At 36.7% G+C, this 14664-nt stretch overlaps 1 protein-coding gene and 1 long non-coding RNA gene across 5 annotated transcripts; both read right to left on the bottom strand.

Moving 5' to 3' along the window:
• On the bottom strand, positions 10792 to 13243 carry LOC107648159. 4 transcript variants are annotated; one of them, XR_001621757.2, is made up of 6 exons: positions 12926 to 13167; positions 12278 to 12343; positions 12047 to 12131; positions 11424 to 11551; positions 11213 to 11283; positions 10792 to 10979 (listed from the first exon to the last, which is right to left on the bottom strand). XR_001621757.2 is itself a non-coding variant. In XM_016352141.2 (6 exons), the coding sequence occupies exons 1-5, from the start codon at positions 13059 to 13061 to the stop codon at positions 11245 to 11247; spliced, it is 378 nt and encodes a 125-aa protein (XP_016207627.1). In that variant the 5' UTR covers positions 13062 to 13243; the 3' UTR covers positions 10792 to 10979; positions 11231 to 11244. The 4 variants fall into 4 exon arrangements, 3 of the variants coding, with proteins under 3 accessions (XP_016207627.1, XP_016207626.1, XP_016207625.1); XM_016352141.2 differs by having other exon boundaries at positions 11231 to 11283; positions 13002 to 13243; XM_016352140.2 differs by having other exon boundaries at positions 13002 to 13167.
• Positions 13260 to 14166, bottom strand: LOC110263285. Its single transcript, XR_002348676.1, has 3 exons — positions 14128 to 14166; positions 13437 to 13543; positions 13260 to 13318 (listed from the first exon to the last, which is right to left on the bottom strand). It is a non-coding gene; the product is annotated as an uncharacterized LOC110263285 (long non-coding RNA).

The raw sequence follows: 14664 nt of genomic DNA, 5'->3' as shown, positions 1-14664 counted from the left end.
TATTATTGTTTTTGGTTAAAATTTTAAAATCCTTATTTTCTTTTTCTAAATTATTTTCAAAAATTTTAAAAAAAACCAATAACCTCATAATTTAGTCTTCTGTTTGAGTTTAGTTTCATGTTTTAAGTTTGGTGTCCTTTGTGTTTTAATTTTCTTAAAAATTTTCAAAATTTGTTCTTGGTGTTTATCTTGACATTCAAAGTTTTCTTGTTTGCTTTTTTTGTTTTGATCTAAAAATTCTAAGTTTGGTGTCATTTTATTGTTTTTCTTTTTCCGCATTAAATTCAAAAATTCAATAAAATATCTTTTCCTTTATTTACTTATCATTTTCGAATTACCTAGGTTGATTTAGTCAAAATTTTTAAAATTTGGTAGCTTCTTGTTAGTCAAGTTAGAATTTCAATTTTAAAATTTATCTTTTTAAATCTTTTTCAATTCTTTTCTTTTTTTTATATTCTTCGAAAATCCTTTATAAAATTTTTCAAAATTTTTTTCTTTTCTTATTCATAATTTTCGAATTACTTGTACTATTTTATTATTTTGATTGAAAAATTTTAAGTTTGGTGTTTCCTTGTTGAGAAAGTTTTAATCTTCAAATTTTAAAATCATATCTTTTTCAAATCCTTTCTTTTATTTGTTTATTTTTACAAGTATCCTTAATTTTAAGACATATCTTTTTCAAAACTCCCTAACCACTTTCTCTCTCTCCAATTTTCGAAAATCATATCCAAAATTTTTCAAATCTTTTTAATTAATTAGCCATTTTAGTATTCGAATATTTTTATTTATTTTAATCTATTTTCTTTTATTTTTTTTTTAGTTTTCGAAACTTATTTTCTAGTTTCCAATTATTTTATTTTATTTTCTTTTCTTTTGAATTCGGTTATCCTTAATTAAATAAAATAAAAACAAAAATATTTTATTTTCTCCATCATGGACCTAAGTGGAATTGAACAGTCTAGAAGGACTCTGGAGTCATATGCTAACCCCACTAATGCTTCCTATGGGAGTAGTATTTGTATACCTCCCATCAAAGCAAACAGTTTTGAGCTAAATCCTCAGCTCATTATCATGGTGCAGCAAAATTGCCAGTATTTTGGTCTTCCACAGGAAGAACCTACTGAGTTTCTGGCACAGTTCTTACAAATTACTGACACAGTACGTGATAAGGAAGTAGATCAGAATGTCTACAAATTATTACTGTTTCCATTTGTTGTAAAAGATCAAGCTAAGAGGTGGTTAAACAACCAACCTACAGCAAGCATAAGAACATGAAAATAGTTATCAGACAAATTCCTGAATCAATATTTCCCTCCAAAAAGGATGACACAGCTAAGGCTGGACATCCAAGGCTTTAAACAAGAGAATAATGAATCCCTTTATAATGCCTGGGAGAGGTACAAAGGGATGCTAAGGAAATGCCCCTCTAAAATATTTTCAGAATGGGTATAGTTGGACATCTTTTACTTTGGGCTTATAGAAAAGGCCCAAATGTCTCTAGACCACTCAGCTGGTGGATTTATACATATGAGAAAGACAATTGAAGAGGCTCAAGAGCTCATTGATACAGTTGCTAGAAATCAATATCTATACTTAAGTAATGGGTCCTCCATGAAAGAAGAAACTAAAGCAGTATCCACTGAACTTAGTCCTCAGAAACAGGTTGCTGAACTCAATCAGCAATTGCTTATTATAACAAAACAGTTTGCAGAATTCAAAGAGATGCTCCAAGACACTAAAAATGCCAACCAGAATATGGAAGTACAATTGGATCAGACAAGACAGCAGCTATCTAAAGAGATAACAGAAGAATGACAAGCTGTTCAATTAAGGAGTGGGAAGACATTGAATGTCTTAACTCAAAGCAGCAGGAAGCCAAGAAAGGAACAACTGACAGAGGATGACCAACCCACTGCCCAAAATCCCTCTGAGGACAGTAAGAGCCCAGAGAGGAATGATTCTGGTGTTCAAACGCCAGAAAAGGGTAAGAAAGTGGTGTTAAACGCCCAAGGGATGGCCAGTTCTGGCGTCCAAACACCAGAAAATGGTGGCAATCTAGCGTTAAACACCCATGCAGCACCCAATTCTGGCATTCAAACGCCAATAGGGGATCAGACACCTGCAAGTGCTAATAACAACCCCCTTAAGCAGGCTTCTCCAACCCCTTCTGTAGGAAACAACCTGCAGCAACTAAGGTTAAAGAATATAAAGCCAAGATGCCTTATCCTCAGAAACTCTGTCAAGCGGAACAGGATAAACAATTTGCCCGTTTTGCAGACTATCTCAGGACTCTTGAAATAAAGATTCCGTTTGCAGAGGCACTTGAGCAAATACCCTCTTATGCTAAGTTCATGAAATAGATCTTAAGTCATAAGAAGGATTGGAGAGAAACTGAAAAAGTTTTTCTCACTGAAGAATGCAGTGCAGTCATTCTGAAAAGCTTACCAGAGAAGCTTAAAGATCCCGGAATCTTTATGATAACATGCACATTAGAGGGTGCTTGTACCAAGACAGTTTTATGTGATCTTGGGGCAAATATCAACCTAATACCTGCCTCCACTATCAAAAAGCTTGGTTTAACTGATGAGGTTAAACCAACCCGGATATGCCTCCAACTTGCTGATGGCTCCATTAAGATTTCATCAGGCATAATTGAGGACATGATTGTCAAGGTTGTACCATTTGCCTTTCCCACTGACTTTGTAGTGCTGGAAATTGAGGAGCACAAGAATGCAACTCTAATTCTAGGAAGACCTTTCCTAGCAATTGGACGAACCCTCATTGACGTCCAAAAAAGGGAGAGAACCCTGAGAGTCAATAAGGATGAGTTTAAGTTGAATGCTGTCAAAGCTATGCAACATCTAGACACATCAAAAGACTGCATGAGCACTGATATTATTGACTCCCTAGTGGAAGAGGTCAATATGACTGAGAGTCTCGAATCAGAGCTAGAGGACATTTTTAAAGATGTTCAGCCTGATCTGGAGGAACCAGAGAAAATAGAAGAACTCTAAAAACTCCTCAGGAAGAGGAGAAGCCTCCTAAACCCGAGCTCAAACCACTACCACCATCCCTGAAATATGCATTTCTGGGAGAAGATGACACTTTTCCAGTAATCATAAGCTCTACTTTAGAGCCACAGGAAGAGAAAGCACTAATTTAGGTGCTAAGGACACACAAGATAGCTCTTGGGTGGTCCATAAGTGATCTTAAGGGCATTAGCTTAGCCAGATGCATGCACAAGATTCTATTGGAGGATGATGCTAAGCCAGTGGTTCAACCACAAAGGCGGCTGAATCCAGCCATGAGGAGGTGGTGCAAAAAGAGGTCACTAAGTTACTAGAGGCTGAGATTATTTATCCTATTTTTGATAGCCCCTGGGTGAGCCCTGTCCAAGTTGTCCCCAAGAAGGGAGGCATGACAGTGGTTTATAATGAAAAAAAATGAACTGGTTCCTGCAAGAACAGTTACAGGGTGGCGTATGTGTATTGACTACAGAAGACTCAATACAGCCACCAGAAAGGATCATTTTCCTTTACCATTCATAGACCAGATGCTAGAGAGACTAGCAGGTCATGAATACTACTACTTTTTGGATGGCTATTCAGGTTACAACCAAATTACAGTGGATCCTCAAGACCAAGAGAAAACAGCATTCACATGTCCTTCTGGAGTATTTGCCTACCGAAGGATGCCATTTGGTCTGTGCAATGCACCTGCAACCTTTCAGAGGTGCATGCTCTCTATCTTCTCTGATATGGTAGAAAAATTTTTGGAAGTCTTCATGGATGACTTCTCAGTATTTGGAGACTCATTCAGCTCCTGTCTTGACTATCTAGCACTTGTTCTGAAAAGGTGCCAAGAGACTAACCTGGTTTTAAACTAGGAAAAATGTCACTTTATGGTGACTGAAGGAATTGTCCTTGGGAACAAAATTTCAAATAAGAGAATAGAGGTGGATCAAGCTAAGGTAGAGGTAATTGAAAAATTACCACCACCTACCAATGTTAAAGCAATTAGAAGCTTTCTGGGGCATGCAGGATTCTATAGAAGGTTTATAAAGGATTTCTCAAAAATTGTAAAACCTCTGAGTAATCTGCTAGCTGCTGACATGCCATTTATCTTTGACACAGGGTGTCTGCAGGTGTTTGAGACTCTGAAAGCTAAGCTGGTCACAGCACCAGTCATTTCTGCACCAGACTGGACATTACCATTTGAACTAATGTGTGACGCCAGTGACCATGCCATTGACAAGTTCAGATCTTATTTAGTAGGATCAAAAGTGATTGTGTACACTGACCATGCTGCTCTAAAATATCTCCTCATAAAGCAGGATTCAAAACCCAGACTCATAAGATGGGTGTTGCTTCTGCAAGAGTTTGATATAGAAATAAGAGACAGAAAAGGGACAGAGAACCAAGTAGCTGATCACCTGTCCCGGATAGAACCAGTAGCAGGGGCGTCCCTCCCTCCTACTGAGATCTTTGAAACCTTTTCGGATGAGCAACTCTTTGCCACTCAGGAATTACCATGGTTTGTAGACATTGCAAACTATAAAGCTGTCCAAAGAGTACAGTAAGCAACAAATGAAAAAATTTATTTCTAATGCAAAGTACTACTTGTGGGATGAACTATATCTCTTTAAGAGGTGTGCAGACGGAGTAATTTGCAGATGTGTGCCTAGAGAAGAGGCACAGAAGATCCTATGGCATTGCCATGGATCACAATATGGAGGACACTTTGGAGGTGAGCGAACAGCCACAAAGGTTCTCCAATGTGGTTTCTACTGGCCTACTCTCTATAGAGACTCCCGAGAGTTTGTACGTAACTGTGACAGTTGCCAGAGAGCTGGTAATCTGCCTCACGGTTACGCCATGCCTCAGCAAGAGATCTTAAAGATTGAGTTATTTGATGTATGGGGTATAGACTTCATGGGACCTTTCCCACCATCATATTAAAATACCTATATTCTGGTGGTAGTAGACTATGTATCTAAATGGGTAGAGGCAATTGCAACACCTACTAATGATACTAAGACAGTTCTGAAGTTCCTCCAAAAGCATATCTTCAGCAGGTTCGGTGTCCCTAGGATACTGATCAGTGATGGAGGCACTCATTTCTGCAATAAAAAGCTTGACTCTGCTCTGGTCTGATATAGAATTAACCATAAAGTGGCGACTCCATATCATCCACAGACAAATGGGCAGGCTGAAGTCTCGAATAGAGAATTGAAACGAATCCTGGAATGGACTGTAAGTACCCGTAGAAGAGATTGGGCAAGAATTCTGGATGATGCTCTGTGGGCATACAGAACAGCATTCAAGACTCCTATATGGACCTCTCCATACCAGCTTGTGTATGGAAAAGCCTGTCATCTGCCAGTGGAACTGGAACATAAGGCATACTGGGTGACCAGGTTCCTAAACCTTGATGCTAAGATAGCTGGAGAGGAGAGATTACTCCAGTTGAATGAGCTAGAGGAGTTCAGACTCAATGCTTTCAAAAATGCTAAAATCTATAAAGAGAAAGCAAAAAGATGGCATGACAAAAGGCTGTCATCTAGAGTCTTTGAGACAGGACAAAAGGTCCTGCTGTTTAACTCTAGGCTCAGATTATTCCCTGGGAAATTGAAATCCTGGTGGAGGGGACCATATGTGATTACAAGTGTGTCAACATATGGCTATGTAGAGCTTCAAGATATTGATTCTGACAAAAAGTTCATTGTTAATGAACAGAGAATCAAACATTATCTTGAAGGTGATGTTGAGCAAGAATGCTCAAAACTGAGACTAAATTAAAAAGCTCAGTAAAAGTCCAACTAAAGACAGTAAAGAAGCACTTGCTAGGAGGCAACCCAGCCATTATCAAAGAATTAGATGTTTATAACAATTATATAAGTCCATTTAATTTTGTTGTTCGTGTTTATTGATGCTTTTCAGTGAACAAGTCAAGGATATGAAGGTTCAGAACATAAAGCAGAAGAATCACAGAGAAAAAGAGCTCACTGGCATCAAACGCCAGTAAAGAGGCAATTTGGGCGTTAAATGCCAGAATAGCTACCATTCTGGGAGTCTAACGCCAGTAAAGGTATCATTCTGGGTGTTAAACGCAAGAATGGGCAGCATTCTGGGCGTTTAACGCCAGAATTGGCAGCATTCTGGGCGTTCAGGAAAACGCCCAGTAAGGAAGGATTTCTGCCGTTTAACACCAGCCAGGGTACCTGGCTGGGCGTTAAACACCCAAAATGGCCACCAGATGGGCGTTAAACGCCAGAATGGTGTTTAACGCCAGGACACCTAAGGGAGAGGTAATTTCGTTTCCAATTCAATTTTTTTTCGAATTTTCATGTTTTAAATCAAAATTTTCTGCATCCAAACATTACAAACATTCATTTTTCAATTTCTATTCACAAAAATTTATAATCATATAAATTCTTCTTAATTCTTTTTCAATTCTTTTCAATTCCTTTTCAAAAACTCATTCATATTTCCAATTTCTTTTCAAATCTTTTTAACTCATTCATATCATCTTTTATTTCTTAGATGCATAAACAAAAATTTAGATCTAACTTCCTCGTATCTTTTTCATATCTCTTAAATTTTGATAACAATCTTCCCTTTTTCATATCATGTTTATCTTTTATCAATCATATCTTTCAAATCATATCTTTTTCTAAAAATTTCGAACCCCTTCCCTCCCTCCCCTTTATTTATTAATTCGGCCATCCCCTTTACTCCATCATTCAAATCCTTCTCTCCCTCTATTTCTCTTCTTCCTTTTTATTTTGCTTGAGGACAAGCAAATCTCTAAGTTTGGTGTGATTTCTGTGATCCCTGAGATAAAACAAACCAATCTCATGGAACCCAATGGAAGACAAACCGCTTCAAGAGAGAAGAAAGAAAGCAATCCAAAACCACGTTGGATGCATGAGAACATCTGCACCAAAGAACATGCAGACCATTATTTCAAAATTGTGTGCAGAAGATCAGTGATCCCGGAAGTTAGGTTCAATCTAAAAGAAGATGAATACCCAGAGATCCAAGAGTAGATTCAAAATAGGGGCTGGGAAGTCCTGGCTAATCCTGAGATACATGTTGGAAGAAACATGGTCTAGGAATTTTATGCAAATCTGTGGATGACAAAAAATCAAAGATTAGAGGGAACTGCTTTCTACTTCTTTCGGACTATGGTCAGAGGGAAGGTTATTTACTTCCACTTTGACAAAGTGAGAGAGGTTCTTAAACTTCCTCAACTACAAGATGATCCAGAATCCTTTAATAGGAGAATGGCCAAGGATAAAAGGCCAGATCAAGTTCTAGAGGACATATGCATCCCTGGAACCAAGTGGATTACCAATTCAAAAGGTGTCCCAAACCAGTTAAAGAGAGGAGATCTAAAACCAGTTGCTAGAGGGTAGCTAGATTTCATAGGGCATTCTATACTCCCAACCAGCAACCGATCTGAAGTCACTGTCAAGAGGGTAGTGATGATTCACTGTATTATGCTGGGGAAGGAGGTAGATATTCATCAGCTGATCCCTGTTGAAATTTACATGTTTGCAAACAAGAAATCCACTGAGGCCAAATTGGCCTACCCAAGCTTGATTAGTCTGTTATGCAAAGATGCGGGGGTACAGATGGGTGTGGATGAATATATCACAGTTGAATGCCCAATCACCAAAAAAGTGATGGATGGACCTCAAATTCAAGATAAACTCATCAAGAGGGGGGCGCATGAGCTCCTCCCAGAAATTCCTTAATTTGACTACTGGGCCTGCTTAGAAGCATCTGTCACCAAGCTGCAAGAAGCTGTGAATCAACTAAAAGAAGAACAATAGAATCAAAATAGCATGCTCTGCAAAATGCTCATAGAACAAGAGAAACAAAGGCGTGAGATACAGTAGCTAAAGCGTCAAAAGCTATCCCTTGAAGAGTTGGATGTCCCACAGATTGAAGGAACACCTACCCCTCAAAATCAAGGTTGTTGAGTCCTAACTCTGTGATAACTTTTATTATTAGAAGCCTATTTTAAGAATTACATAAGCATTAGTATTAGAGTCCGTTATTTTTATGTCTTTAATTTCCTTTCTTTTATTAGTATTTGTCTGCTTTTATGTTTATTTTATGTCTTATTTTTATTCCATGATCAATAAAGTTTAGGGTCTATATCTTAAAGCTATGAATGATTCCATGAATCCTTCACCTTTCTTAATTGAATAATATTTTTATTTGCAAAAAAAAGAAGTACATGGGTTTCGAAATTTATCTTGAGATTAGTATATTATTTTGATGTGGTGGTAATAATTTTTGTTTTATGAATAAATGCTTGAATAGTGCATGTTTTTGATTTTGTTGTTTATGAATGTTAAAATTATTGGCTCTTAAAAGAATAATGAAAAAGGAGAAATGTTATTGATAATCTGAAAAATCATAAAATTGATTCTTGAATCAAGAAAAAGCAGTGAAAAGCTTGCAGAAAAAAAAAGAGAAAAAAAAAGAAAAAACCAAGCAGAAAAAGCCAATAACCCTTTAAACCAAAAGGCAAGGGTAAAAAGGATCCAAGGCTTTGAGCATTAATGGATAGGAGGGCCCAAGGGAATAAAGTCCTGGCCTAAGCGGCTAAACCAAGCTATCCCTAACCATGTGCTTGTGGCGTGAAGGTGTCAAGTGAAAAGCTTGAGACTGAGCGGTTAAAGTCATGGTCCAAAGCAAAAAGAGTGTGCTTAAGAGCTCTGGGCACCTCTAACTAGGGACTCTAGCAAAGCTGAGTCATAATCCGAAAAGGTTCACCCAGTTATGTGTCTGTGGCATTTATGTATCCGGTGGTAATACTGGAAAATAAAATGCTTAGGGTCACAGCCAAGACTCATAAAGTAGCTGTGTTTAAGAATTAACATACTGAACTAAGAGAATCAATAACACTATCTGAATTCTAAGTTCCTATGGATGCCAATCATTCTGAACTTCAAAGGATAAAGTGAGATGCCAAAACTATTCAGAAGTAAAAAGGCTACTAGTCCCGCTCATCTAATTGGAACTAAGTTCATTGATAAGTTTGGAATTTATTGTATATTCTCTTCTTTTTACCCTATCTTGTTTTTAGTTGCTTGAGGACAAGTAACAATTTAAGTTTGGTGTTGTGATGAGCGGATAATTTATACCCTTTTTGGCATTGTTTTTACATAGTTTTTAGTATGATTTAATTACTTTTTATTATATTTTTATTAGTTTTTATTCAAAAATTACATTTCTGGACTTTACTATGAGTTTGTGTTTTTCTGTAATTTCAGCTATTTTCTGGTTGAAATTGAGGGACCTGAGCAAAAATCTGATTCAGAGGCTAAAAAAGGACTGCAGATGCTGTTGGATTCTGACCCTCCTGCACTCGAAGTGGATTTTCTGGAGCTACAGAAGCCCCATCGGCGCGCTCTCAATTGCGTTGGAAAGTAGACATCTTGGGCTTTCCTGCAACATATAATAATTCATAATTTGCTCGAGATTTGTTGGCCAAAACTGACGTTCAAAGCCAGCCTAAAACTTTGTGGCGTAAAACGCCAGAACTGGCATAATTCTTGGCGTTAAACGCCCATTTTGTCACCCAGGGTGGCGTTTAAATCCAACCTTGGGCATATGCACGTGAAAGCTTGAAAGCTTAGCCCAGACACGCACCAAGTGGGTCCCAGAAGTGGATTTCTGCACTATCTGCACTTAGTTACTCATTTTCTGTAAACCTAAGTTACTAGTTTAGTATAAAAACTAGTTTTAGAGATTCATTTTGTAACTTGATGAGCGGATAATTTATACCCTTTTTGGCATTGTTTTTTACATAGTTTTTAGTATGTTTTAATTACTTTTTATTATATTTTTATTAGTTTTTATTCAAAAATCACATTTCTGGACTTTACTACGAGTTTGTGTTTTTCTGTGATTTCAGGTATTTTCTAGCTGAAATTGAGGGACCTGAGCAAAAATCTGATTCAGAGGCTGAAAAAGGACCTGACCTCCCTGCACTCGAAGTGGATTTTCTGGAGCTAGAGAAGCCCAATTGGCACGCTCTCAATTGCATTGGAAAGTAGACATCCTGGGCTTTCCAGCAATCACTACAAGAAAATAAGCTTTTTGCCACGCTTTTAAAGCATGCCAAAAAGTTAAAAAAGCGTGCCGATAGCTTTTCGCCACGCTTTTTTAGCTATTGGCATGCTTTTAAAAGGGTCACATCCGCGAGCGTGTCGGTTGCTCTATCGCCACGCTTTTGTGGATCTATCGGCACGTTTTTTTTCCCAGCACGCTTTCATCTCTTGCCATGCTTAAAAAGCGTGGCCATAGGTATTAACCTATAACTACGCTTGAGAAGCGTACCAAAAAATGTGTATATCGCCACGCTTTTAGAAGCGTGCCCAGTGAGGTCATTTTTGCTACGCTTCAAAAGCGTGCCGATAGAAAAGATATGACTACGCTTTTTAAGCGTGCCGATAAAAAAAGATATGGCTATGCTTTTTAAGCGTGCCTGTTGATGATTACGAGAATATATGAGTACGCTTAAAAAGCATACCAATAGCAAAAAATATGACTATAAGTTGGATCAACATACTTATAGCTATACTTGTTTATGAATCTTCCTAATTAAAAATTGATATATAATTTTAAATCATAGTTTGAATGACTAATTTAAATAATGGAAAAATTTTTATATAATTTTAATTTAACCAATCCAACATATATAAAATTTCATCATATTTGTCAACAAAAAAATAAAATTTATTATTTAAAAAATACAACATACACATCTCAAAGATGCAGGAAAAGAAAAAGTCATAATTTGTGATTTAAAGAACAAGAAAACAGTTCTTGTGTGAAGACCAAAGCAACCTTGGCTAATTTACACCTTTCACAAGTTCTGATATGAGTGACTCCACACCTTCCTCATCAATGACCCAAAACCACTGTTTCAGCTACCTCCTTAGCTAAAGCTTGAACCTCCTAGAATATAAAATAAACAAAATCAGATTATGCATTGAATCAGTTGAAATATATCCATAATCAACAGAAACACTCAATTCTTGAAAAAGAGCATGTATGAAGGATATTCTTAATGCAAGCTTCCCTATAAGGATGTAAGAATCAGCTTTCTTTTAGTGCATAATAATACACAGAACCTTCTTACTATGCTAATCAATAGAATTCTTAGAAACTATTAAGTAATTTTGTCATACATGTTGGGAGATAAATACCTTTGCAGAATTAGTCAACCTCCTTGTAATTCCATTGGCTTGTGGCGCAGTTCCTATAAAAAGGAATTTTAGTAAGACAACTACTTAATAAGTGCAGTTTCTTGGAATTCAATTATATTCTAAGAACAATTACTAATCAATTCTCAAAAAAATATCTGCAAAACATGCTTGAAATTGCAGCTCCTAGCCATACCCTCATCGGAAGATGCACTGGACATCGACAAAGCATTTGCTTGAAATGAACTTTCAATCTGCAGGATTTCTTTTTCAAGGCTGACGAACCTCTCCAGAATTGCAGATGTGCTAACAGATCACACAAATCTAAAAAAAAAATTGCACAGCATGTCTTAATGGGATGAAAAGATTGGATTGATGTCAATTGGATGAAGGAAATAGGTCATGAAAAGAGCAACAAAAACACAACATGTAGTCATCATTCAACTATTCTCCAAAGCTATAAAACCAAGTAAACTAATTCCATGATTAATGTGATAGTCATCATTCAACTAGTTGGATTTCATTCATCGGTCCTTGCTTAATTAACTAATAATTAAGAACATTTAGAAATTCCTAAGTCAATATGCATTTGAAAAACCATTCCCAATCATATCTAAAGCACTTGAGCACTTTCAATGCAAAGGTAATCGACTCATTGATTCATTGATTCAGGGGATCTTCAAACTTAATTGGAAATAGGATAAGTACTCTATTGAAACCAAAGAACAAATGAAGAATCAATTACAAACACCGTGATTATCCACAAAAGAATAAAAGTGAAAAGAGGGAAAACCAGAAAAGTGGGTAAGGAATAATCACCTTTCAAAGGTGGCCTTGGAGAACCAGAATGCAGAATTATTTGAAGGGAGACAATCATTTGAGAATCCACCTTTAGAGATCTCATCTTTCACGAAATGCAATCATCGAAATCAAATGTAAGAAAGAAGTAGTTTATCAAACAAAATGGTGTAGCTGCATATGCGGAAAAAGTAATTTAAAATTGCTAGATATGATGTTGAATGCAGTACAATATCAAAATTTTATTCTAACCTCAGACAAACAGCCCAGAAGCTGGAACTGACTGTCTTGATGGGACCTAGTGACGTGGCGCAAGCACTGTCAACAAAGATGAATCTTTATGTGAGGACTAAAGCTTTCTTGAGATTACAGTCATTATGGTAAAAACATACAATATCATAACAAAATTAAAACTCACGACAAAATAGACATAACAAGAAAAAATATTTTTAAGTTTGTCAATGATTCAACTAAAGTATCCACTTCTTGTATTCAAAGGGAACACTACCAGGAACCAGTAAGACCAAGACTGGTAGAACTTTTACATCATTATGAATATAATATACCCCAGAATTCGTTAGTGATGTTAACCTCAAAATCATTTTATGCATCAGCAAGATTTCCTGGGGCAACTTAAGAGAGGGAAAGACATGCAATGAGCAATAACATGTCATAAACTTCCAAGCCAAACTACATACAAAACCATGACAACATAGCTCAAAGTTCGATAGTTTGATCAATTATTCACCTATTGACAACGGACACCCTAATTATGGTGAAATATGATACACTAATAACTATAAGCAGCTAGTATTGGTAGGACTCAAGTGGTAGTAGTAGTTATAGTAAAAATAGTTAGGTGAGGGAGATAGAAATGGCACTTCAGAAACAATTAATCACCAGAGACAAAATTTCAATTTTCACACCACCCCAACCAATTGCTTTTAGGCTGACGGGCCTCCTTCATTATTCGTACCCCACTCTTCTTCAGCCTCATTACCATTAACGAGTACTGCACCATCTGTGGAATTGGCATCCACTACAACTGCCTCTTCCTAGCTTCCTTCCTCTCCATTATGCTCCTCCTGTGCCTCTGTATATTGCTCTTCTCCATTCTGTTCAGTCAAAAGAAACAAAATGAACAAAATAAATAAAGCAAAAATCTAAAACCACCACTAGGAATCTACTCAGGTATTCAATTGGCAGTACAAGGCATATATATGAGAAACTTTTGTAAGCTTTTGTGATTTATCTGCATGGCTGATGTACTGTTCCGCAGGAGGGTAAACATTCCTTTAAAAAAAATAATAATAGCAAGTATTTGTTCACAGCCTAATCAGACCAACTACAAAGCTTCCAGAGACATGCAAATATATACACACACACACACAAACACATTCTCTATACTAACCTTGTTTCTGCAGCCTTAGATTCAACAGCAAGTGAAACTTGCCAGTCTTCAAATAAATTTGGATATTCCTCAGGCTCAGCCAATGATTCAGCAGCTTTTGGATAAACCTGCATAAAATATCAAATACATAAGAGAAATATACAATTGCTCAATCCAGAACTCACAAACCACAAGGAAATTGAATAAGGCCAGAAGTTCCTTCCCATGGGATCATAAACTTCCATCATGAGTAAATACTATATTACTATATATCTGAGTCATTAATCCATAGAATTAAGAGCTATATAGTTATATATACTACAAGCAAGCCAATGACAATTGTTTCTCAATCAGATAAGAATTAGTAAGATTAAATTTAATCACAAAACAGTAGTGTGAGTCACATATTGAGACAATTACAATTTGGTATTAATAGTCTCTAATGAATATTTCAATTACTACGCATGAATCAAGAACAAACAGAGAAAGACACACCAAAAAAAAGAGAAAAAACCAGTTCCAATCAATAGTAAGAAAAAGCCACCAACAAAAACAAGAACACAGACACAGACACTTACCAAAGACGAACACAGACACAGCCTCACAAAACAGAAACTATGCAATCATGTAGGCACATTATAAAGCTTCCATAGCATAAAAAAATCACATTTTGAACAAGGCACATGAATGAAAGCTGAGTTTGTTCACTCACCCAGGTACAAGAGACACCTAATTCCATAGTGGAACCTTTAATTAATTTGGACCTTGCTGTGTGCACATATGCTTCCACTATCACGCATATTTCTATATATACTAACAAATATTACACCAAACTAAATATATAAAATCTGCCTGCAAGACATCTTGTTGTGGAGAAGACAACACAGTAGAAAGAAGCTCAATGCTATTTCTAGCAACATCAAAAGCTTCCTTAGTTTGTTCAGGAGTAAACTCTGCACAGGAATATCATCATGCTGAGTCTGGCGTGGAAGATCAAGTTCAACCTCAGACACCAAACGTGGAGGAGTGAAAATAGGCGCCAAGCTCTTGTTGTGACGGCCAGGGAACCGAATACCCCTTGATTTCAGACTCTGAACCACAAAACGGAAACAAGCAATCAACAATAACACTAACAATAACCCACACTAGCAAATTCAACAGCTAGAGCTAGTAACTAATCCAATCAATTTAGCCTAGGATTTTGAGTTTCTAGTTTCTAGGCATGATATGATTATCAGAAATTATCCCT

Source organism: Arachis ipaensis, chromosome B06, assembly GCF_000816755.2.
Source record: "Arachis ipaensis cultivar K30076 chromosome B06, Araip1.1, whole genome shotgun sequence".
Taxonomy (NCBI): domain Eukaryota; kingdom Viridiplantae; phylum Streptophyta; class Magnoliopsida; order Fabales; family Fabaceae; genus Arachis; species Arachis ipaensis.
This window is presented reverse-complemented; position numbering and strand designations above follow the sequence as displayed.